The sequence below is a fragment of the Perna viridis genome, chromosome 1 (assembly GCF_037379345.1).
Source record: "Perna viridis isolate PV_CMFRI_1.1 ecotype Kerala chromosome 1, ASM3737934v1, whole genome shotgun sequence".
Lineage (NCBI taxonomy): Eukaryota > Metazoa > Mollusca > Bivalvia > Mytilida > Mytilidae > Perna > Perna viridis.
In genome coordinates, this window is record NC_142445.1 from 47,575,485 (window position 1) to 47,600,501 (window position 25,017).

A 25,017-nucleotide genomic window follows, 5' to 3' on the forward strand; every position below is an offset into this window, starting at 1 on the left:
TAATTTTCACTCAACGTTTTATGTTACATAATAGTATACAACTGCTATGTTCGTTACTCGAAATCACACACGAGGATTTTACGCAAACTTATCAACCGTTTCTTATGATTGGAAAGTCTTCTGCTTTGAATACACATCCCTTTCTTCTGTAGTCATTTATCAACGCATTCCATGTAGCATCACATTTTAAAAGAGTTGCATTACCTGAAATGTACAAAAAAAATAATGCACTTGTGTTCCCTTCTGTACCTCGATATGACCGAAACTGTATAATAAAACTGCAGTTTCTACCTCACACTGTATTTGTTGGCATGGATCTGACAGTAGACAGAAACAATTAAGGTATGGTTGATGTCAAAATAAACATGGCATCATTTAGGTACTGTTATACGTATTTTTGTTTTCCTTATTTAGATTTTGTGCAAATATTTGAGTTGCATGTTTTAAATGCAAACTGAATGTTTGTAACTTGAAGAGAAGGTGTTGCACCGAAACCACAAACTATATGATATTTTATTCAAAAACCATTTATTCGTTTCAATTTCTCATATAGTATCTATGTACAGCAAAAGTCAAACATATATAATGTTTAAAATTGTATTTCTAGACATGAACTATTTCCTGTTTTACAATTTTATATCTTAATTCATTAATATACTATACGAAGATTTTGTCATTTTCTTATTACATATCTACCTATTAAAATGAGTCCTCTCTTTGCACGTGTAAGGGCTACATTGATTTGGTTTTGGTCTGTGATGAATCCTAGTGCCTGATTTTTCCACCCTGCCGTTGGTTGTTTTGGTATGTTATAATCAGGAAGAGATCTTACCAAGCTAAATATCACATAATTCCATTCACCACCTAGGTAAATATTCATAAGTTGCTATCATCATCATGATATCGAGTTAAGTAGTAACAGGGATTTCCAATGTTCCAATTAACAATATTTTGCTATTTCAATCGAAAAAAAAACAAATGCTTTAATTTTAAAGGTTTTCTTTATGTTTTAATATCCAGTGAAATTGTTTTACTAGATTAAGAAATGAAATAACTCATCATTTCCAATAAATATCCCATAAATAACCGTCTTTATAAAGATCATCGCGAGACAGGCCTTACACCTTTCTCCTTTAAAGAAGACTCAAAACCTAAACTTGGGTCTTCATTGATAAACATTTCAAGATTGTGTTGTTCCCGTCATGACTGTGAAAGGAATACTTAAACCAACCTTGACTTTGTACAACTGTAGAAATATTGGCGTCGGGTAAAACCTCCCTTAGTCGTGTACATTGAGCGTTATACTGCAATATGATTTTAATGGTCTCTTGAGGTACAGATTCTTCTCTTTGTAAGTACTCAAATAATCGAACCTACATGTTTAAGATATCACACGCTTAAAAATTAAGTTTGGGTAAATAGATACATTGCATTGATGATAACAAGATTTTTTTTAAATAATTTCAGAAAAGATTTTTTTTTACATTACATCGTCACATCAAAAGTCACATATTGTATCAACTATTACAACTGTCATATCTCCTTGATTGAGCGAGGACGCTGCCGACGTTAATACTTATACACCTTGACTGATTCTCGTTGGACAGTTTGTCGTTACAAGACAAATGATGTCATGTTTTTAAGGGGAAAAACAATGCTTAGTGTCAATTTTCATGGCTTTCGCTTTTTTGTTCCCTTTCTGTGTAAATTAACAGAAGCATTTAAACACGATATTACATGATACCGTGTATTGCTTTAAGCTAGACTAGAAGTATTTACCACATGGTCTACTTCATCTGTGTTGTATCTCGACTGTTCGTTACCAGCTTCGGTTTTGACAACAAGCCTCTCTTCCTCACCATCTACATGACAAAATATGTGTGGATAATGATCGCCACCATTATGTGGCCAAATCATCAGTGGTTCATAGTCTGATCCTGTTCCTGGAGCCGTACGTAATCTGTCGTCATAGAACTTTCTTGATGGAAATTCACAGATGGCAGGGTGCTGTTTTCAAAAATAAAATAATATGTTAAAATATATATATATGTATTTGTATATGCTATAAAATCATTTTCTTCGGCCTTTTGCAACCTAAGCATATTTTCGGGTCTGGTCGCTAAATCGGCTTGCTTAGGTTAAAAAAACGTGGAATTCAGTTCAGATGTTGTGTTTATATAGAGATACATACGGATATAACGGTCAAGAATTAAAACCAAAGTACTGCATAATTCATTTTGTTCTGAATGTTTGCATTATATAGACATCGAGAGCATAGAATATGTTAAACACTCAATGCAAGGTTAATTTATCTCTTATCTTAAAGATTGTATTGCACCTGCTTACAGTGTTAAAGTCAGCAAACTCGCCTAATGAAGAAATATTACAGTTCAGTTTAAAATTTAAGAGGCTTTCTATTTAGAAACCAGGCATTTCCTATGATGTGGATAACACATGATAAATTCTACCACATGGAATTTTTCTGTTCCAGTGTAATGTTTATATCATATATATGTCCAATAGTGCAAAAATTTTGTTGAATTGACAATGGACGGCTCAGAAAAAGATTTCACACTTCCCTAAGAAGGCAACCACATTTTGCAGAAAACGAAAGGATCTCTTTTTCAATAAATTTCAATGCTTTCTATGTAATTTCTTTCTTTTTAACCGTTGCAGTTCTTCAAAAAAACACATTCAACTTTGAGGATGCATTTGTGATATGAAATAGATGGATTTTTAAAACATATGTCAGGTGCCATCCACAGCCTGGTTGCTCACTTAAATGTAAAAACTACTGCAGTCGGATCGTAACTTAACAGCCAGTAAAGGACTATTCAACTATTTTTTAGAGCTAAAAGCCCTTTTTAATAACTGTTTAATCGAGGATTGCTTTCAAGTTGGTTTGTTTAATTTGACAAAGTTATGCGATCAAATATATTTTCGAGAAGTTAATGGTCTCCCCTTAAAGTAAGTCATGTAAGAATAACTTTGTATAAAATTAAAAATCTCTAATCGATTTCTTTTGGTTGCCTTTAGTTAGACTCAACTAATAGGAAGGCTTATAATAAATGAAATGTAATTATCATAATAAGAGTTTGTATGTTTGTTTGTTTGTTTGTTGGGGTTTAACGTCCGAGCAGCAATATTTCAGCTATATTCAGACGATCATAATAAGAAAATTGTCTTTTGATCTTGATACTGACTTTATCATAGTTCTTTTCAAGTTCGACTCGACTGGCTCAACTCACATGATCCGTGATAAAGTCACCAACAAAATTGAATGACATTCCTTCCATACATATTTCACATAATGCCATATATACATAAGTTATAGCTTGTTTTTAATCATATCAATACACAATGTACACTGACTTACCATTCTGTATTGGACATTTAACATTGTCGTATATGTATGGTTGTTTGAGTATCTTTCAAACAACGACGTTTCAAGTCCCAACTTTGCTGCTTCACTACATTTTACTATTGGCCTGAGCTGTTTATGGTCTCCTATTAAGACCACCTGCTTTGCTGCACTAGCAATGATAGGAACAATAGTTGATGGTTCTGAACACATACCGCTTTCATCTATAATCAACTGGTACACTTTGCTTTTAACTGCTTTTACAACTTTTGGATTTGCAACCATTGACGCTGTACAGAAAATAACGTCATAATTTGGTAATTCTTCTTTCGTCGCTTTACTTTGGATATCTCTGTACTCCTTAATATGGTCCATTGTCGTCCTGATTTGTTCTCTATTATTTAGGCGACGAACATCTTCCATAAATTGCACATCAAGCTCTTGTAATCGTTCTGCATACGGCTTTCCTTCCTGTCGGACAATGTGATGTAGAACTACTCCACGCTCTTCGAGATAATGATCTGTTTTTGAGTCACGTAAACTCCATTGCTTATCAAAAGCCTTGCCAGGTATAGGATAATCAAGCTGTTCAATGGCGCTACCATACACTCGAACAATTTTTGGAGCTCGCTCTTCAAAGTTTTCAAGGACCAGTCCTACATGATTACGCATGAATTTTAAAAACTGTTGTACAGAAAGGTTCTGTCAATACCTCAATCTACTTCCACCTATTGATTTAACGATTTTTACAAATATAATTTATAAATGATTATTCTTCAGCTGCACTTAACCTACGTAATAGTATGACATTAATGTACAGTCAAACCTCGGTAGTTCGAACTCCAAGGGACCATTAAAATGTGTTCAAGTTATTGGGAGTGTGAAAAGTTCGTAGATTTTTGGATATTTTTCGTTGCCGGTCCGAGTTCGACTATATCGTTAGAAATTGCTTACTTCCAACGAAACTTTCTTAGTTCTAGAATATTTTTCATTCGCTTTTGGAAAGTTACATTGATTTGTTGACATTAAAAATGCTGTGTTTGCTTTCAAAAAATTGTCAGAGTTCGAGTTCATTGGTCAATAATATATTAACATTTAATTTTCTTAAATGATTTCACCATGCAGACTTCCGAACATTCTCGAACTTCAATCAGTACTTTGTTAGATTAAAACTATCTAATTAGTGATGACATGAATATTACATGTACCTGTATTTAACTTAAATGACACTTTTATTAATAATAGGGTTTCAATTTTTCACACCTTTAATTACCCAAGCTAACAAAACAGCTGACGAGGTCGAGTTAGTAAGATTTATTACCGAACGGACCGACTACCCAGTTCGAGAAATCCAAGGTTATTTACGTTGATTATAAATGTATAGGAGAAACGTTTGGTACTTTGAATTGGGTTCGAGAAATCCCGGTTGTTCGAGCCATCCGAGTTCGAGCGAGTGAAGTTCGACTGTGGTTAAACCTGGGATGTTCATTTCTTATTGAGCTTTTGGTTACCTTGTTATCTTGTGTATTCAATTTTTTTATTGTATTTTTGTGGTCTAGTCTTTGTCACCGGATCATGAAGTTATTTTTTTCTTTTTTTTTAAGTTATTGCTCCTTGACTTTTCTAGTAATTACTTATGTACCAATCTATGCGATATCTTAAAAAGGCAAATAATACAAACTTTGATGGTTATTTCAGGAGGTTATCAGGTATAAATATCTAGTTAATGCAGTAAAATCTCTGGGTTTTTTCCTTCACGTGCCTTACCTGATGGTCGATTCTTAGACAGAGAAGTACTTAAATGTAAAAGGTATTAAAATTAAAACAAATCAACTTTGTTCCTTAATAGCAAAATATTAATCATTACACTTGGTACTCCTTATTGCAACCAAAAGCGCATTTTAGTTCTGTTGTATTTTTTTCACTGTACTATAGAAATCAAACAGGCTATATATTATTAAATCAATCGAAGTATTAGTCAATTTGTGAAACGTATATCATGAAAGTCATATAAATATCCATTGACAATCTTTTGAAAATAACATGTACTTACTTGCAACTAAATCTACAGATTTATTCGAGGGCCCACAAAAAACTATTAGGTACTTCGGGTCGCCTCTATTCTGCATGATGTTGTTGACTTTGTTGAACAAATAAATGAGTTTCATTCCAATATACGTCTTACCAGTGCCTTCAATATGTATATGACAATCTTGAAATAAATCTCGTTTGGACTATATCATTAACTCGGTTTTCCACTTTCCAAATACTTGTAAACTTGAAAGACAGTGTTACAATGACAACATGATTATACAACAAGAAATACACAGATGCATAAGAACAACATCATAATTATAATAAAACAAAGCTTATTTTAAAAACTTCATAATAAAATCATTAACTGCATATATGGTACTTCGGAGTTTAGCACCACTGATAGTAGTATTTTAAAATACGTCCACAAAATATTTACCAGGTGGACCTTGAATTAACTTGAATTTCCGTTGTAAGCTAGTTTTTATAGCCCAGTATTGGTTTTCATTATTTTCCCACAATTGAGCGTCAAGGCCATCTTCAATCACCTGATTGGCTATCAGAAAATGGTTCTGATCTAAAACAAGAATATAATATGAAGTTCAGTAATTCATTTTACAGATGAGGTATTTAATGTGACATTCCAAACTAAAGAGCTATTTGAGGAATATAAACTCTTAACCAGGAATAACTCTTTATCTACCCCGTCTGTAATCTGAATACTTTTTATTTTACGAATTCTATCAGATTATTGGTTGTTTCTATTTTGTTTTTTGTTTTGTTTTGTTTTGTTTTGTTTTTTGGGGTTTTTTTTTGGTTTTTTTTTGGTTTTTTTTTGTTTTTTGTTTCTTTGGTTAACGTTACCTAGAAAAAAATATCCATATTACGGTAGTAGACCTGGGATAAGGGAGGTAATTCAAATTGAAAGGATTTTAGTCACTAGAGCGTTTGAATAACTCATAATATGCAAGCTTCAGAAAGATAATGATATTAAATGGAAAGAACTCCAAGAAAGGGTTCAACTTCTCGAACAAAGATGCCAGTCCCAGTAACTCTGCTCATTTAAAGTATTAATTAAATGTTTCAAATAGATAGGTTGAGCAATATATTTTTATAAGGTGGGAAAAAGTTTGAAATTGAAATGATGACTTCTACGCAAACCTTAAATAAAATTTTCAAATTGAAATATGAAAAAAATCTCTGTCATGAGACAGTACGGCTAACCAATAACCTTGGCAGTTTTATAATTCTTAACCTTTTAGAGATAAAAAAATATACTTTTTTCAGAATTTCTCATAAGACTACAAGCTTTCTGTTTTCATTTTGTTGCTTTGTTCAGCATAAGATTCTATCCAGCATTGAACTATGTTTAACATATAAGTTTGTCCCTTCGTGCAGAAGTATGAATATTTGTTTATTATTAATTTTTTGTTATTTTGGTAAATTAAAAGCCTAGTATCTCATCTACGAAATGGATAGAAAATATTCCACGTTAAATCTGATATGCCAGCACTCCACAGTATTGTAGAACTGCCTAATTTTGGTCTTGTAATCTGATGCTTTGTAACATTTATCACTTTAAAAAATTGTCAAGCATCTGTAAATCTATATATCTACAAATAGCTCAAGCCAAGGCCTTCAGGATGCAGTTAAAATTTTATGGAAAAAAATTACCCACAGCATATAGGGTTACCATAGAAACCATGCAAAAATATGCGAAAATTTGCAAAAAAGTTCATAAAATCAGGTTTAAAAATATCAAATTTCCCGCAAAATATCTGAAATTTTTATTTCAATCCCTGAAACTGTTCGAACTTTTCCCTTCAAAAACCCCTTCCTCATATGGGCATCGCAGGTTAGATTTTGAGCTATTTCACTTTGTAATCCACTTATTAAATTTAGCATGGTAAAAAATTGACTTACTTTCACTTTCACAATGAAGTCAAATTGTCATTGAAAAAAAGCCCCTTCAACATTGAAAATATATAAAACATTGCAAAATACTTTTAAAAGTCCCCTTTTTTCAGAAAATGTTTTATCAACAATAGATTCTTCATTTTTAATCACTATAGCAACCACCGGTTTCCATTTATGTCATTTTTCATCCCTAGCCAAAAGTGCGAAACTAAACTAAACTGTGGAGTGCTGGCTATATTAATCACTTTTAAGTGAATTTGACTTAATATTCAGTTATTTATTGAAATATATTGTCAAAATGACCCCAAAATACCATATATGGTTCAGTTTAGCCAATGATTCAGATTTCTAAAAATAGCAATATTTAAGTCTTCATTGTTCAAAATCTGGACGGTGAATTTTCTGAAAACATTGACAAATAATGCGCCACAGTTAGTATAATATCAGGTACAAATTTAAAGAAAATTGAATTATGGCAACAATGTGGGGGTACCCCAGGTCTACTACCTTGAAATAATAGAAATATGTTATTTGATGTCATTTAGCAGATGAATAGATTGATTTTGATGTTAAACTGCCTTAAACATATCCATATTCGTATTTGTTTTTGTGTTTTGATTTGTGTACTCTATGTACAGCGCTAGTATCTATCTATACCTGTATTAAAATAGATAACAATAGAAATATAACTTTGTCGCAACAATTCATCAATTCCGTATGAAGAACTACTAGTAATTTCCATATTTTCCCTTTCGAAACTCTTACATCCTACTGAGTTAGGTTCTGGCCAATGTATGTACTGAGTGAATATTAATATTCGAAAGCAAAGCCTTTGTCACTTTGTATCAATTAAATAAGCAACATTTCAACAACAGTTAATGTATATTTCAATATTTTTCAATAATGTAATTGTTTAAATAACGATTAAAACTGTTCTTATAAACGACAAGTGAATACAGCTACACTGTGATACCAATTTTAAATAATTCACAGCGGCCAATATTCAAATTTTGTTACTTTAAATTTTCAAATTGAGTAAACTCTGTGTTAAAACCCTGTCTGTGATAGGGTATATATCCTGACATTCTCGGACTTGCCACCAATTAAGATATGTGTATGTCACTATATGTTAGTTTTACCTGGAACATTGATTTCCTGTCCTAGAGAAATATTTTTGGCTAGATCAGTTGCATGCTGTAGAACTTTTAGGTTTGCTTCAAGTCGCCTAGGCGTCCAGAAAGTGTGTAGAAAATTCGTATATAACAAAGCAATCAAGGCAATGCGAGTTAATGAGTCTAAAGTGTGACATTGTCAAGACAACCTACATCAGTATTATCAAACATTTATCATTTAGAAAAAAAAAACAATAAAATGTAAACGAAATGTAACAAATGTTGACATTCATTTCTTCATTTCTTAATGTCTAATTTGCATATTTTTTTATTAATCAATTCAGGAAATGCATTGACACAACAGTTTGAATACTATCAAATACAAATAGTCTTTGTATTTATTATATGATATGTTTACGTGTAGCATTTTCTACCTAGGTCATACCTGTCAACAGTTGTCTTGTGTAAAACTTCAAGCCTACAATCAGCAAACCTATCTACTGGTGGCAACAAACTTTTCTCATGCATTTTAAATACCACGCTAAGTTTCCTCCGCCTAATTTGTCCACCTCCTGTAAGCGTTTCGATCTTGACATATTTACAAATTTTTGAAGTTTCAGCGTGACCGCTCCAGATAACCTTGTCTTCGTACAAGAATTCATTTCCAATTTTGTTTTTTGACCCTTCGTCAAGTTCTTGTGAAAACATGATACATAGAAAACTACCACTCGAAAGTATGTGATAATTCCTTCTATCATCCACTGTTGTTCCCATATCATTGTCATCGGTCTCGGGAATGTACCCAAAGTCGAGGTCGCGTATGTCACAAAAATCTTCATTTAATTCAAACTTGCCTTGTCCGTGTCTAAACTGAATAGGAACGTTGTTAATGACTATGGGAATTCCATCTTTTACTGCATTTAACGTAGATTCCATTTCTACAATGGGGATCCATATTTGTTGGTACTCTCGAATGTTTCTATAACTCCTATCTCTTATAGAACTCTTCTCGGCATATCTTGAAAATACCTTAATTGGATCTTGAACATGAGGAAGACACAGTTTTACATTGTTTGTCAAATTCAAAATCTGTGGGACTGCTGTGAGAATTCCTGCTTCCTCTACCGATGTTAACTGGACCGAAATATTTTGACCACGATGAAGGCACATTCTAAAATGTATAGCGTGTTCCACAATGACGTCATCATTTGTTTCTGAACTAACATCAGGAACATGGTCGTGAAAACAATGTAAATTCTCTAGATCTTGTCTGATTTCTTCTTGAACTTCATCATTTGTAATTGAAAGTATTTTGTCTCTAAGCTCCTGGTTATCTTTAGATATGATGTGACTCATCACCTCTTTCCAAAAGCTATATCGAAGAAAAGCAGTTTGTTGATGAGGATCAATCATTAAAAACGTGGTTTCATCGGGAACCGCACATACGATACCTTCATAACTGTACAGACGTAGTCGCCATTCAGCAATTAATCTTTTGTGGTTTTGATCATTCATAACATTTTCCTCTTCCTGAAAATCATTTGCAACGACAAAGTTTTCAGGTAAGTCTGCTCTGCTTTCTAAATGAACTTCACAATCTGTTTCAATTTCGGGAGGATAAGGAACATTAGAGACGCCAATATCTTTAAATTTTATTGCGAATTTTTTCGTCACAGGTTGAAGACCAGGCACTAAAATACCAATTTTTTCCTCGGACAAATCAACAATAACGCATTTGAATGAAACGGAGTTCTGTTTAAAATACGAAGCAATTTGGAGTGTTTGATATTGGTCATCAAACAATTGTTTCTTTGTCATTTGTTTATTGAGCTTTGCACATAGTAACCTTAGATCTCCTCTAGAATATGGAGATGCTGTGTTGTCAATATATGAATGTACAAATCTTTGTGCAATGATATCACAGTATCGGTCAAGAGGCTGAGTGAAATGAACGACTGGGCGTCTTGTGTTTGCAGAAAACATAGAATATTGAATAGGAGGATACTGTCTCATAATTTCGCTCAATGCTAGAAACTGTTTTGGATACAAACTATCACAAGACAGAAGAAATATGGCTTCACTGTAACGTTCTTCATCTAAAAAAGCGTGTATTTTACTTAGTATTTGTTTTGGAATTGAAACAAACAATTTTTTTTCCACATCGTTCTGAACATAAACGTGCGTTTCTAGATCTCTGATTGTAAAACGTGGAAAATCTATAAATTGTTGGTCTTGACATTGCATAGCCAAATTCAAAGTATTTTTGTTGTTTCTATACCACTCTACTCTTTCACTGCCAATAATTTGATTAGGAATGGGTAAAGTGCCGTAGAATATAATGTTGTCAAGAAATCTCTCCTTTAGAAGTTTTCCAATTGTTTGTTCAGCAAGTACAAGAAGTTCTTCAACCATATTTCTTGACTTTACTGTAGTCATGAAACATTCAACGGACGAAAAATCTATTTTAGCATCTATTGAAAAAGCAGCACTCCTCATTCTCTTTTCTCGCAATTTCTGAGCAGTAGCATGTAGAACTCTTATACTTTTAGCATGTTCGCGTGTTGGTAAAATGTTTTCAATTATACGTTTAGATTCGGAATACGTAAAGTGTTCAGATGACTGGACAACGGTCTTGGAGAGATTTTCATGAATGATATCTCCGTCATCATTTACATCAACAAAAATAGATAATGTGTGCCTTCTTTCGCCTAAGTTAAGACTGCAAAGAACACTTACTTCTTCTGGGAGCAGTCTTGCATTATCACCATTAAATGAAAATCCTTTTTGCTTGGCTGTGGCATTCAAGGGGTGATTTTCATGAACTATTCTGGCAACGTCAACCACGTGAACACCAATACGCGTACTTCTAGTGGAATTCTGTTCTGATACACTAAACCCGTAGCTAAGAAACCTCTCTCCGGGCTCTCCTATAGTGAATACACGCTGTAAATCAGGATTTTCAAAATCTCTTAGATTTTGTCGTAAAGTTTGAAATTCATTCAATTCTAAATAATCAGACCATATTGGTAAATTGTGTTGTAATCTCATTAGGGTCATCGATTCCTCGATGTTTTCAGCACAACTTATTACCCCTAAGACAGCACCTAGTGGATAGATATTAGAAATTTTCCATTTTATTAAAACTACTATAAAAAGATAATCTTGTCTGTTGTCCTCTTTTATGGTAAAAAAATGGTCGAAAACAAGGCGACATGTCTCTGGAACATATTTATGAATCTCAACACTTGTTCTCAGTCTGTTTGGAGTGATTCTGCCATGAAGCACGTTGATTTTGGGAACTGTTGTACAAACTGGTATCATTAAATGTCCTTGGTGTCGGTCCTTTGTACAAATAAGAACTGGATGTTCTATATTTTTAAATCTCTTCCTTTCAACAAGGGAGATTACTTTCCCGTAGTAATTACCGTCTACTTGCGGATTACCATCGTTATCTATCTGCACATAAACGATGTCATCTGAATAAGCTTGACCACAATTATATCTACCTTTTATAAGTATTTCTTTCTTTCTACGTTGTGGTTCATTTGTTTCTATTGTGGTGCAGACAGCCTCTTCTGAAGATTTTATTTTCAGTTGAGATTTTGGGAAGATAAGTGGTTGGTTTAGATGTATATTGTTCAATGGCGTGTGAATGTCATGATAACGAAAGGGCTGGTCGTTTTCAGTTCGTATAGGTCGTCTATGAGGGTATTCATAACCGTTAATTTCTAACCCCTCTCTGAACCAGTCTTCATGCCGGTCGAAAAATGATTGAACAGTCTGTGTTTGCACTCCACTATTCATTCGTCTCTGTATCTCATTGTCCCACCATTCTGTATCGGAATCGGAATCCATTTCATGTAATACCTTTTAAAGGGGAAAACTCGTATACATGAAACTGAATTTATCACTAACAGAAGTGTTAACAAGTTATTCCTCTTTGTTTTCACGATGGTGCATTTACTACGTTTCAATTAAGCCATTGGATTACAAAAATACTGTAAACGTATTAATTTTTGCGGGTATTAATTTAAAAAAAAAATTATTAAAAAAAATGATATGAGTTATTAAGTGTAAAAAATCAATTTCGAGTGTACTATTTTTCGCGGTTTTCTGTAAAACACGGACATTGGTTTTTTTTTTTTTTTATTTTATTTTATTTTTTTATTTTTTTTTTTTTATTTATTATTATTATTATCATTATTTGTTTCTTTAATTGTCACTGGTACGATTTTACTTCATGATACTGTGAAAGTACTTAAAGTCGTGGATACCAATTTTCGTGGATCAGAGAAGATACACAAAATCGTGGATTCTCGAATTCGTTGTTTTGAGGTTTTCAGTATACACATCGATGGATATCCGCTTTCCTGTGGGAACCAAATTTTGTGTTCGGGTTAACCCACGAAAACAACGAAAATCGGCACCCTATGAACAATAGAACTTTAACAGTAAACAAATACATTTAGGATAGACTCAATCTTTTAATTCTTGCAGATAACGCAATACGATTTTTTTTTATTTCAAAGCAGCTTGTGTACAGCAGGTACACTTGTGCTCTTTCTTTAACACACTCTAAAGTGGAATAATATTGTAATAACAATGTCATGAAAATCGCAATCACGGACATTGTCAAACCACTAGTATAACTCGATTGTTAACGTATTGTTCCCATGTTGAACCGAAAATTCTCTTTTTTTCTACAACAGCCAAGTATTAACCAAGCCAGCCCCTTTATTTCCCTTAAATGGTGGTGTCGTGACCAGAAAATGTACAAGAAAAAAAGACAAGAGGAGCCCACCGGAGCCCAATTACCAGATTGATGAACAGAATCCGAGAGAAAATCAAGAAGGATGGGGTGGAGAAAATATCGGAGATATCCGCAATCATAGCCAGCTAGGCTATAGCTAGGCCGAGTGGTCTAGGGCGCTGGACTTAGTGCAGGCGGTGTTGCCATAGATGTCACAGCGGTACGAGTTCGAGTCCCGCTGAGGGAACGACCAAAATTTGCTTCGCAAATTTGACAGTTCTAACATCGTTGGGAATTTTTCAGACCCTTCTATAAGTTTACGTTATCTTCCCTGTAACAATTTGATCCGATGGAGCAGTGTAGAGAATAGAGTCGTCACATTCTGAAACGTTGTATAATATTGATTTGTTGTGACATGCATCATTAATTTGATCCTCTATCCTACATAATAACACCTAGGTGAACTGTCCCGTACTACCATACATCGTGTACTAAGTTACAGCCCTAGATTAATCCTACGAGGAGGAATCACCCGGCCAGCGAACGCTATATTTTATATAGCCTAGCTGGCCGAGTGGTCTAGGGCGCTGGCCTTAGTGCAGGCGGTGCTGCCATAGATGTCACAGCGGTACGAGTTCGAGTCCCGCGGAGGGAACGACAAAAATTTGCTTCGCAAATTTGACAGTTCTAACATCGTTGGGAATTGTTCAGACCCTTATATGTATATATATTATTAACAAAAATAAAAATGTGTAGCTGTTTTTCGGGGTGTATTAAATATTACAAAATGAACATGATTCTTACAAAGACTACTACTAAAATGTCTTGTTACTATCAACATCAATATGCGTTATTATGAACACAAAATTCGACAGTTGTTTATGTTACTGAATGTGGTTAACGCCGATATAAATAGCCACCTACCTGTTTTTTTAATATTTGTAAATTAATTCAATATCATCGAGTTCTTGTATTATGAGTTTGTCCTAAACGCTGTCCTAATGGTAACTAAGTCAGGAACTAAGGACATACTAATAAAGATTGTATTATCTCACTTGTGTTGTTACCTTTAAACTTAAAAAAAATCGATTATTCAATGCGCCTGAGTTTTAAGTATTTCTCCTTCTACGAATCGGGCAACATGTATATAAGGTGTGGCACATGAAAGGAAAAAACGCAGAAATTTTGTTCATTAACCAATTAATTATACTTGATTATACTTGGTAAACCACCATAAATAACCATCAAAGAGTTTGTAAATTTGCCTTTTTAAGTTATTGATAGTAGAGGGTTATGTGACATTATTTAGTAATAGTATCTTTTGTTATCTTTTCAGATGACCGAGGTCATTGTTTGATGTAATAGACATAAGTAAACAAATAGACAACGTTCTTTTTTATGACCACGGTTTGATGCACAACAGACTTCAAAATGTCTGCCGTAGGATGCCCAATACCTGGATGTGATTACGTCACTGTCGACTTGACGCCGCTATGGTTGCTGCTCTCATTACAGTGCATAGTGCAGCTAACGCTCGCGAAGTGACCACAATAGCAAAGGTGGAAAAGGTGAAATGTCCAACAATATCAGGAGCTGGAACAATTGAGGAATGGTCATACTTTATTTCCCGATGGACAGACTATGTCGATGCTACAAAAATTGACGGTCGTGATAAAGTAATTAAACTTTTCAAACAAGAAAATACCATGGTATCTCGAGTAACACTGAACAACATGCGACAAGACCGTGACGAACCCGTCAGAAGTTACTGTGCGCGTTTGAATGGACAAGCAGGCGTTCGCAAATTCATTATGAAATCCTCAAACTGCCAACAAGATGTAAATTACACCGATTCAATCTTGCGAGTTGTCTTAGCTCGCGGAATTGCAGATCCTGATATCCAACTCGATTTATTGGGCGACACAAATCGGAACACGACTCTTAAAGAAATAATTCAATTTGTAGAAAGAATCCGGTAAACGTTCTGCTTCACGTTTAATTGATTCACAGTCCGTAGAAGCTGCTAGTAGTTCATACAAGAAAAAGAAACAAGCAGTAGTGAAGGACAAGAATGAATTAAGCTCATACTGCGGGAAAAGGGGACATGGAAAAGTACACAAGCTCGAATTCGCAAGAAAAAATGTCCAGCATATGACAACAAATGTGGACATAGCAATCATGACCACCACTCCACTTTGAATCAGTATGCCGAAGCAAAGAAAAACTGAAATCAAAAGTGAATATGAATGATTGTGAAGGTGCCGTATTTGGTGCTCTCTGTGCAACCTATGATTCGAATGAATCACGACGACAAAACAGGACACCAATCACCATGGATCACCATCTTTATTATCACTTATCTGATTCCAGGATTAAAAAGTGCTCATGGCCACAACCATATATCAGAGTGACAATAAGCATGGCTATAATTCTTTTGGAATCGATCTATCGACATCAACCAAGTCTATTAATGTCATTGCCATGGCAGACACAGGATGCCAAAACTGCCTCACCGGTATGAAAATCATTCATAAATTCGGACTAAAAGAGCCGGAACTTATTCCAGTCACATTCAAAATGCATGCAGCAAATGGAAATGGGATCAGAATCCTTGGTGCGGCTATCTTACGAATCTCTGGGATGAACGACAAAGGAAAGAGTTGAAGACATACATTACGGATTGTTCCCACAAACTATTCCTCAGCAGAGAAGCCTGTATGATCTTGGCAAACTATCGGAAACACACATGGGTCCGTAATCGCTGACACTATAAACGACGATATAAACATGTACGAGACCACTAGCTGCACAGATGAAGCGACATTATGTGATTGTCCAAAAACGCTCACTCCCTCCAAAACTACCAAATCAACTCCCATGCGAACCGACGGAGAAAAATAGGACAAAACTTCAGGAATTTCTGCTAAATCACTACAAGGCAAGCACATTCAACACTTGTGAGCATCAACCTTTACCAGTAATGAAGGGCACACCTATGCGGTTAATGATCGACCAGAATGCGAAGCCAGTGGCCAACCACACTCCAGTACCTGTACCATTACATTGGCAGGCTGAGGTAAAAGCTGGACTCGATCATGATGTTCGCTTGGGTGTAATTGAGCCTGTACCGGTTGGTGAACCTGTAACATGGTGCCATAGAATGGTCGTGTGTGCGACGAAAAACGGTAAGCCACGCCGAACTGTAGATTTTCAGCCATTAAACAAATATGCATCCCGTGAAACACACAATACGCAATCGTCGTTTCACAAAGTACGTAGTGTTCCACCGAACGCAAAGAAAACTGTACTGGATGCATGGAACGGATATCATAGTGTTCCGATTCACGAAGACGATAGACGCTTTACCACGTTCATAACGCCCTGGGGTCGTTATCGCTACAAAACCGCCCTCAGGGCTATATAGCATCCGATAATGAATACACACGCCGTTATGATGAAATTGTTGCGGATATTCCAAATAAAACAAAGTGTATTGATGACGTCTTGCTTTGGTCCGATTCTTTGGAAGAAAGCGTCTTTCAAACTGCTCAGTGATGTACACATGTGGAGAAAACGGTATTGTACTAAACCCAGATAAATTCTTCTTTGGGGAAGATGTTGTCGAATTTGCTGGATTTGAAATTACACAAAGTAACGTCCGACTATCCAACACATACCTTCAAGCTATTAAACACTTTCTAACGCCTTTGAAAATTACTGGCTTTCGATCATAGTTCCGATTGGTTAATCAGGTGTCCTACGCCTTCAGCATGATAGAGAAAATGCTACCATTTCGTGAACTACTGAAACCTGGCGTGAAATTTAAATGGGACGAACACTTAGATAAACTCTTTAACGATTCGAAGTCTGTGATTATTAGCGAAAATATTTGACCGTAATAAGGTGACATGCTTGGCGACAGACTGGTCAAAGGACGGAATAGGATTCTGGCTATTCCAGAAACATCGCGAGTGTCAAGTAGACAAACCATTTTGTTGTCCTGAAGGTTTGAAATTCGTCTTAGTAGGCAGTCGTTTCACACACTCAGCAGAAGCTAGGTATGCATCTATAGAAGGAGAAGCTCTAGCTGTAACAGATGCGCTCGATAAGGCACGATACTTTGTCTTATGATGTGTCAAGTTAATCCTGGCCGTGGATCACAAGCCTCTTCTCAAAATACTAGGAAATAGATCTCTCGAAGACATCCCGAATTCTAGTCTGAGAAATTTGAAAGAGAAAACGTTGCGTTACCGATTTACAGTGGTTCACATACCAGGTATCAAACACAAGGCTGCTGATTGTTTATCTCGTCATCCAACAGGTCTACCAGAAAAACTTATCCTTACGGACGGTATAGCAACAATGAATGATGACACTATAGATAACTTTCTGACGACAATACGTCTACCAAAACCAGTGCACTGTCACCTCGTAGAAGACTTGGTAGCTGCATCCATATCCACACTTGATACGTTTAAGTCAGTTACATTGGAACGTGTTAGAATCGCCACCTCAAATGACGAAACCATGAACGATCTTTTGAGTATGATCGAAAGTGGTCTTCCTGAGAATCGCAGAGTGTTTCCTCAGCCACTTCATGAGTACTTTTAATTTAGTCAACACCTCAGTTCACTAGATGGTGTCATCCTCTATAAGGATAGGGCCGTAATTCTACCGTCACTTAGGAATGAGGTTCTAGACTCCCTTCACGCTGCTCGTCAAAGTGTTACTGCAATGATAGCTAGAGCTGAAGCCAATTACCGGAAATTCCTTATTTTACGTATTTTAGAGTTATTGTAACCCCAAAAAGAAAAGCTTAGCGCCTGGATTGATCAGAGATGTTGGGTACATCATTATCTTTATGAGTTTACAGTGTCGGTATGCTGTGAATGAGAATTCTGGTTAAATTGAGACCAGATTTCTAGGGTAGGGGTAATATTTTTAACATTTTTTTTAATTATAGTAGTTTGTCATGGTTTATTTATATAGAAATTTAAATTATCTATCGAATGAAACCAAATTTGAGACTTCATAGTTTACAGTGTCGGTATGCTGTGAACAACAATTTGTAGAATCGAATTTATGCGGTTATTTACAGAAAAATCGAAAATCCCATTTTTTTGCATCTGATACATTAATTCTGACTACGATAATCACCACAAGTCATCAAAAGAACCCTAGAAGTATTATTATGATAAAACTAAACAGAAAATACCAAAAAAGCCATTTCTTTACTGACGTATAAATACTCTAAGGGTTTTGACATTGAAAAAATGTCAATTGAAGCGATTTTTCGCTGGGGTATTGATACATGTTACAAAAGTGGGCGTCCCATTTTTTGACAATAATTCAAATACTTTTCCAATAGTTCTCATGACACTTCATGATTTTTTTTTTTTTTCGATTGATGTAATCTCTTTTCCAGAAGCGGTTCTATATATTAATTAAAGGGGGTTTCGATCCAGGACTTTACTAGTTTGAGACAGAATGAGAGGGGTTCAGGATATTATTGTCTCATTTTTAAATACTGTACATTTACATCAAATAGGTGGTTCCCGCTCCCCCCGCCCCTCCCACTTGATTAATTCCGCCCAGGGGCGGATCCAGGATTTTAGATTATGGAAGGCGTACAGTCAAAATTTCACCGAGCCCGCAAAATAATTTTTGAGGTTAATTTTTTTAAATATTCTTCTAGAGTGGGTGTAATGTTGATATCTTTTGTGGTAAAATTAACGAGAGATTAAATCTACCACTGACAACCCATACTTTGCAAATTTTAGGGGGCGCCGCACGTCCGCCACGCCCCCGCCTGAATCCGTCCCTGTTTGCATGGCTATAGTGTCAAAAATGTCATTTAACATTAGCGACATTCTATTGTGCAATGCCTGGGGTTCAATATGAGATGTACATCAGTGTTTATAAATAGCCTTAAATATATTATCTGAAAGTTTTCATGTTCCTCGGTGAACTATGTACACGTACACCAAAGTAAATGCATACCAAAGATATTTCTGGAAAGTCGTAAATTTCCCTATTGCTATTTTTAGAATATAATTTTAATTTCCGAACTATAAATGCGTTAAAATTGCACCCCGTTATTTCAGTGTTATTTCAGTAAATCGAAGAAGGTAGGTGAAGTACGATATATATACTTTTATATTCTGCATTTTTTTCTAGTGTGCATTGAAACTAATAATCAAAATACGGATAGAAAATTAGAATATAGCTGTAATTTTAAAGCATAATTTTTATGACGTAATATATAAGTGCTTACTTGACCTTGAGCCTGGGGCCTTCTAATGCTATGGGTTTGAGTCAATCATTATGCTTGTGGAGGTGCGTTAATGGCCTTTTGTTACAATTTCAAGGAGACAGAAATTGAACAAAAAGGGGGGTGGGCAGACTAGTGCTATCAACTGCTCATTTAAGCCAAAACAGTGAGTAATATAAGTCCTTGGCCAAAATAATCAACAAAATTTTAAACAAAAATAGGGATACAACCTCGAACCTTCTCCTTCTCCTGCTTTACGTGATGTAATATTATGGTCAAGTTTGTTCACACAAAACCGAAAGTAAAATCATTCGTTGAAAATGAAAGTAGTGTTTTGATTGGCTGATCCTCATGGATTTTCCAACATCGCTACCGTTTTCCAGTAAGTGAAGAAAATTTTCAAAGCAAGTATGAAAAGATTTCGTCTACAAAACAGTTGAACACAGTGGTCGTCTGTAAACAGGTAATCAGTCATATGACGTAATTATTAGCATACATGTAGATCTAGTTCACAATTTTGTGCGCGAGCGTGAAGTTATCAATCATGTTTCACGTGAGTTGTTTAATTTCCTAATATTTTTTTTAAAACAAAAAAACTTTTTGTATGTATAGATATTATGTATATTGTAGAACGATGACAAGTGTTGCTTTAGAGTGACCATAGATGTATCTTCTAAGATTTAATTCACATATAGATGCATTGACATGTTAACATTTTTTAATGATCGTGTGCATGAAGTTACAGATTATTTATAATTCCTGGATCATGTCCAGAAATATATTTTCTGCAATCTACTTTTCTAGGTGCTATTTGTTTTACTATATAGGTAAATTTTTATGTGGTAGTGATTACTAATAAACATATTTTCCATTGTAGTCAATCCATAAGACGCATTGTGTTATTCATGCAGTTTCTCTATAAAATGCTGTGTAATATTTAAAGGTGTAATGGGGTATAAAATGGCGGGAAATTTTCCCCAACCTTTTCATGGCAGTCACTTTGACAGTTTATATAGATCTACTAAACCCAACTGTTGCTGTCAATGTCAGATTTGACATTGTAAATAGGTTTCCCTATAAAGATGGTTCTGTGTAATAGACATTCAAGAACAGTGGTATTCCAGGGTCAGATGCAGGAATTAATAAACGAGAATTTGCAGGCTCTTAATTTGGCCATTTTATCCTGATTGTTTCACAGAAGTAATCCAAATGACTAATTCCCTGGATCCCAGCCCATATCATCCAAGCTTCCCCTGAATATACACTATAGGCTCTACTTCAGGCAGTTTGTTTGTACTAAACACTGTTAGTTAACAAATAGAAATGAAACATTACCTATAACAACATTTTGTCTTACTTTTAGGCTTTGAAGAATTTTGGTTACAGAGTTTTAAACTTATTTACATCAGAAGTTGATCCATATAACATAAGTGAAAAAAGATCAGACACTATGGATGACTCAATGTCAGATGTAGATCCATATTATAGTGATGATTCTGTTGAAACTTATGTTGATGATATTTTAACAGAAGACAATAAAACAGTACTATATGACAGAGTTAAGTCCTCTTTTATGGATTTGGAATGTTTATCCAGCACTGACCAATCAAAAGATTGTTTTGATACAGTGACTGAATGTTTGAGTAAAACTGTAGCCGATTTGGAAAGATGTGATAATGAACAAGCAAGAAAGCACTGCACACAGGCCTATAGTCTCCTGAATGATGTAACCGACCATAACTCTAAGACCCTCATTGGCTATGACACATGCTGCACCATATTCCAGCAGGTGACACATTTATCTCATTTGAACTGGTACCTCACAAACAGTGATACTTTTACAATACTAAAGCTCTTTATATACATCGTACTTTGATTTTGTGTGCAGTAAATTTACTATATACTTTGTATAATTAAATTGTTTGTATAATTATTTGAAGTTTTTATACATGTACATGTACACTCTTTGTAAAGGGGGTGTGCCAGCTGAGGTTCCTAAAAAAAAAAAGGAATATTATTTGCCATTTTTTGTCAATTTTACACAGGAAAATGACAATTTTTTTCAAATAGAAAGGAAAAAAAAATTGTCATTTTCATGTGTAAAATTGACAAAAAATGGCAAATAATATTCTAGCACCCCTTTTTTTTCAAATAGAATAAAAGAATAGAAAAAAGAATAGGCCTGCAGCAGCGCTAAGCTTGTCGTAAAAGGCGACTAAATAGTGCTCAGAACCCTAGCCGGGGGCTAGGGCGCTCTGCCCACAGAGCAACTGGGTTGTGTGTCTAAGGTGTTGGAATGGGGTACCCCTGGTGTGTTACATGCTGGGGTTGTCAGGCTATAATACGGAAAACCTGACCACAAACCATAGTGGTGTACCATGTTGGGAAAGATGCCACGTTCCTCACACGTTAAAGAACCCTACTGTGGTATTCTCCCGGTGTAGGAACCATAGGGCTTTGCCACAGGAGGCTAAATTGCCCGACCCTACCTACCTCTCCAAATATCCAGTGGCAATCAAAATTTCTCGACCCCATTATCCTTGTGTCCCATCCCATTTTTCATTTCATCATCATTTCATGTTCATTATTTCATCCACTTCATGTTCATCGCCTGAATATAGCTGAAATATTGCTGGTCAGGCATTAAACCCCAACAAACAAACAAACATCAAATAGAAAGGGGGTGCCAACCCCCTGCACCCCCTCTGGATCTGCCACTGCATGTACATGTAAGTAGCTTGAAAATTTTTGTGGATGGGATTTGTGACAGCAACTCTTTTAATTTTCCAATGACTTGCATATTTTGTCAAATAAAAAAAAATTCTCTAATCTTCATGCTCACTGCTAAAAAATGAATGTTTTTAGAAGTTCCTAATACTCCCAATATACACAAAGTAAGGGTTTAAATTTATGTGTTGTCAAGTTAGATTGTTTGAACTTTCAATTGATTTCAGGCATCAGTATTATATATAACACTATATTCAGTCTATAATATTCTAAAATGTCATTAAATTTTCATGTACATTTCCAAAAAATTCTGACAGTAAATTGATTTGGACTGTTAATGTTTTTAAAAAGTTTCTTTTTTTCAAAAATGTATTTTATTTTCATAACATGTACAGGTATGGTTTACTAAAAGCCTAAATAGGAATATTGAATAGAAATGGAAATCAATTTTTTAAAAACCTTTACCTTTTATCACCTATGTTCTACAATCAATATTGTATATGGTTGGTTATTTACTATTACATAAGGTGTATATTTATCTTTTAACAAGGAAACATAAACATCTATATGGCATTTTACTTCCTCTTCGTATGAAAAAAACTTAATAATAATAATCCAATATGATCAAAACAGAGGGGCTTGAGGTATGAAATGAAGTATTGGATTGAACACATAAATATGTAGGTACTAAATGACTACTTTTTTTAATTCCTTATTAATTCGATTATTATGTATGGAAATGTTTTGCCAGTCAGCCATCCATAGAAGTTAAAAATTATGATGTCGTTGCCACCATTGTAAAAAAATAGCATTTTGGGTAGATACTTCTATATCTCTAGAAGGCTATATCACCAATGGTGGAAGCTGGTCTAATAGCCACTCAACTCTGTCTGTCTATCTGTCGTGCTTATAGGGTATCTTTTTGTGTTACTTAAAAAGTCTATAACTATTGTTATTCAAACTTGGCTCAGTGTTTATATTTACACATTGAAGATTTGATATTTTATTATGGAAAATTTAATTATTTAGAAGTTATAGTTATTTTTTCACATAAATAATTTAGAATGTGAGGGTTTCAGTGTTGATCAGATAGTGCATTAGTTTTTAGATGGTTTCAAATTGTTTCCAGAAATACTTATGTATTCTCTTCCAGTAATGAGTGGTTTAAATTATTTCTCCACTCAAGTGGTAAAATCTGAATTTTACCATAGAAAAGTTGAGAAATATTTTAAACAAAGAATAGACAAAGAGTCAGTTTCTCCCTTGATATTTGTAGAAAATTTTTAACATGTGAAATGGCAGGAAACCTCTCCCGGAAATGCATTCCCCAGCCATTGGGTGAAAAGTTGTGCATTTTTCATTATTAGCTCAGAATGAGAAAAATTATTTTATTAATGATCATTGTTGATCAGGTGCTTAAAGATAAGAACTAACCAATAAATTGGATAAAGTTTAATATTTTCTCTTATATATTTCAGTGTGGTGATCATGAATTGGCATTGGAGTGCTACTACAAAGGTATGGCTTCCTGGTTTTATTCTATAAAAACCTTCATGTACAAATATACATATATGATAAGTAACATAGTTACAAAGTTATAGTTTATACCTTATCTACGTGTACTTGTAGTACACAGATGTATGTTCAACCTTCAGTTTTGTTTCTAGTTTTTAAAGTCAGAATGTAATCCATAATATTTTTATGGCAGATTTGATGATGATGGTCATGTAGTTAAGCTGGTCTTCTATTGGTTAAATGACTATCACCTATTGAACTTCTTTCGGTAGTAAACTGGACAAAGAAAATAAAACAGGAATATCACAAGAAAAAGAAACCTCTATCAGATAATTCGAAAGGCTATTTAAGGAGGTAGACCTACGATAAGGGACACAACTCTTACAAATCATTGGAACGTTTGTATTCAGCATTTCACATCAATGTCATGTAAGCATCAAAGAAACTTTTGATTGATTTTATTCTGTGTCAAATGAAAACTTGTTAGGCTTTGGTGAAATTGAATATGATACAAACTTATCACTGATTTTGTGAGTTATGTCCCTTACCCTAAGTCTACCTCCTTAGTCAGAAAGACCAACTCTTTTCCCTAAACATCATCATTATATTGTATGTTTCAGTATGAATGAACTTTTGCTTGGTAAAAAAATATTGCTCTGGGATTATTTGTCTTGTAAAATTGCAGACTCAAATGTTTGAAACTATTTGTATACATCATGTATACAGAATTGTCAAAAGCAGTTGATTTCTATAAGATATCCCTACCACACTTACTGAGGTGGAATACTTTCTGGATTGCAAAAGCAATTGAAGATTTCCTTTATTTATTTGTTTTTTTTTTCAATTTCTGTATATGTAGTTTGCCCTAAGAAGAAATTTGCATTCAAATAGACCATTTTTAAAATGTTTGCCTGTATGAGGCACAAAATAAATATTTGCATATATTTAATGTATATTTGTGTTGGGGGGGCTTGTATAAATAATTAAAAATTATCTTGGCTGTTATAAGTTTACATTTATTATGATATGAAGGGAGCGTCAGAAGACCAGTATTGAGACTTCAGTCAATTTAATTTAGTTTTACATGTTACACAAAAAATCTAAATCTTGGTTGATTTTATTTCAGCCTTTTGGCTAAGAGAATTTGAGAACTACCCAATTCATGCTTCAGAAGTGTTAGTTTATTGGATTCCCATTATAGAGGGAGTAACTCATATAGTAAGTTTGGTCACCAATCTATCTTAACAGTTTAAGTATTACATACTTGTGTGTGTGTGTGTGTGTGTGTGTGTGTGTGTGTGTGTGTGTGTGTGTGTGTGTGTGTGTGTGT

The 25,017-nt window shown here is 34.6% G+C and overlaps 2 protein-coding genes across 9 annotated transcripts in view; one reads left to right on the top strand and one right to left on the bottom strand.

Annotated features, from left to right (window-relative positions):
* LOC148629078 (3'-5' exoribonuclease HELZ2-like) lies at positions 1 to 19,735 on the bottom strand. 4 transcript variants are annotated; one of them, XM_088543442.1, is made up of 11 exons: positions 14,099 to 14,553; positions 12,699 to 12,852; positions 8,870 to 12,291; positions 8,452 to 8,537; positions 5,835 to 5,972; positions 5,415 to 5,552; positions 3,377 to 4,017; positions 1,780 to 2,007; positions 1,232 to 1,373; positions 697 to 864; positions 1 to 204 (listed from the first exon to the last, which is right to left on the bottom strand). In XM_088543442.1, the coding sequence occupies exons 2-11, from the start codon at positions 12,774 to 12,776 to the stop codon at positions 92 to 94; spliced, it is 5,154 nt and encodes a 1,717-aa protein (XP_088399568.1). In that variant the 5' UTR covers positions 12,777 to 12,852; positions 14,099 to 14,553; the 3' UTR covers positions 1 to 91. The 4 variants fall into 4 exon arrangements, with proteins under 4 accessions (XP_088399568.1, XP_088399586.1, XP_088399577.1 ...); XM_088543460.1 differs by lacking the exons at positions 12,699 to 12,852; positions 14,099 to 14,553 and adding an exon at positions 19,676 to 19,735; XM_088543451.1 differs by lacking the exon at positions 12,699 to 12,852.
* LOC148629079 (3'-5' exoribonuclease HELZ2-like) overlaps positions 19,225 to 25,017 on the top strand; it is a 27,806-nt gene continuing 22,013 nt past the window's right edge. Inside the window, exons 1-4 of one of the 5 annotated variants that reach the window (XM_088543418.1) lie at positions 19,225 to 19,302; positions 20,809 to 21,234; positions 23,651 to 23,690; positions 24,814 to 24,905. In XM_088543418.1, the coding sequence (XP_088399544.1) occupies positions 20,896 to 21,234; positions 23,651 to 23,690; positions 24,814 to 24,905 (471 nt within the window). In that variant the 5' untranslated portion in view covers positions 19,225 to 19,302; positions 20,809 to 20,895. Of the gene's footprint in view, positions 19,303 to 19,800; positions 19,999 to 20,808; positions 21,235 to 22,763; positions 22,817 to 23,650; positions 23,691 to 24,813; positions 24,906 to 25,017 lie in introns of those variants that run through there. The other 4 variants (XM_088543417.1, XM_088543416.1, XM_088543428.1 and 1 more) reach the window with 4 other exon arrangements.

Excerpts from the sequence above, each read along its gene's own strand:
- LOC148629078 (XM_088543442.1), bottom strand. The coding sequence starts at position 12,776 with ATGTGTATACTGAAAACCTCAAAACAACGAATTCGAGAATCCACGATT. Across the intron at positions 2,008-3,376 it reads TAAATGTCCAATACAGAATG|CACCCTGCCATCTGTGAATT; the intron begins GTAAGTCAGTGT and ends TTTTGAAAACAG. Across the intron at positions 205-696 it reads GAGAGGACTCATTTTAATAG|GTAATGCAACTCTTTTAAAA; the intron begins GTAGATATGTAA and ends TGTACATTTCAG.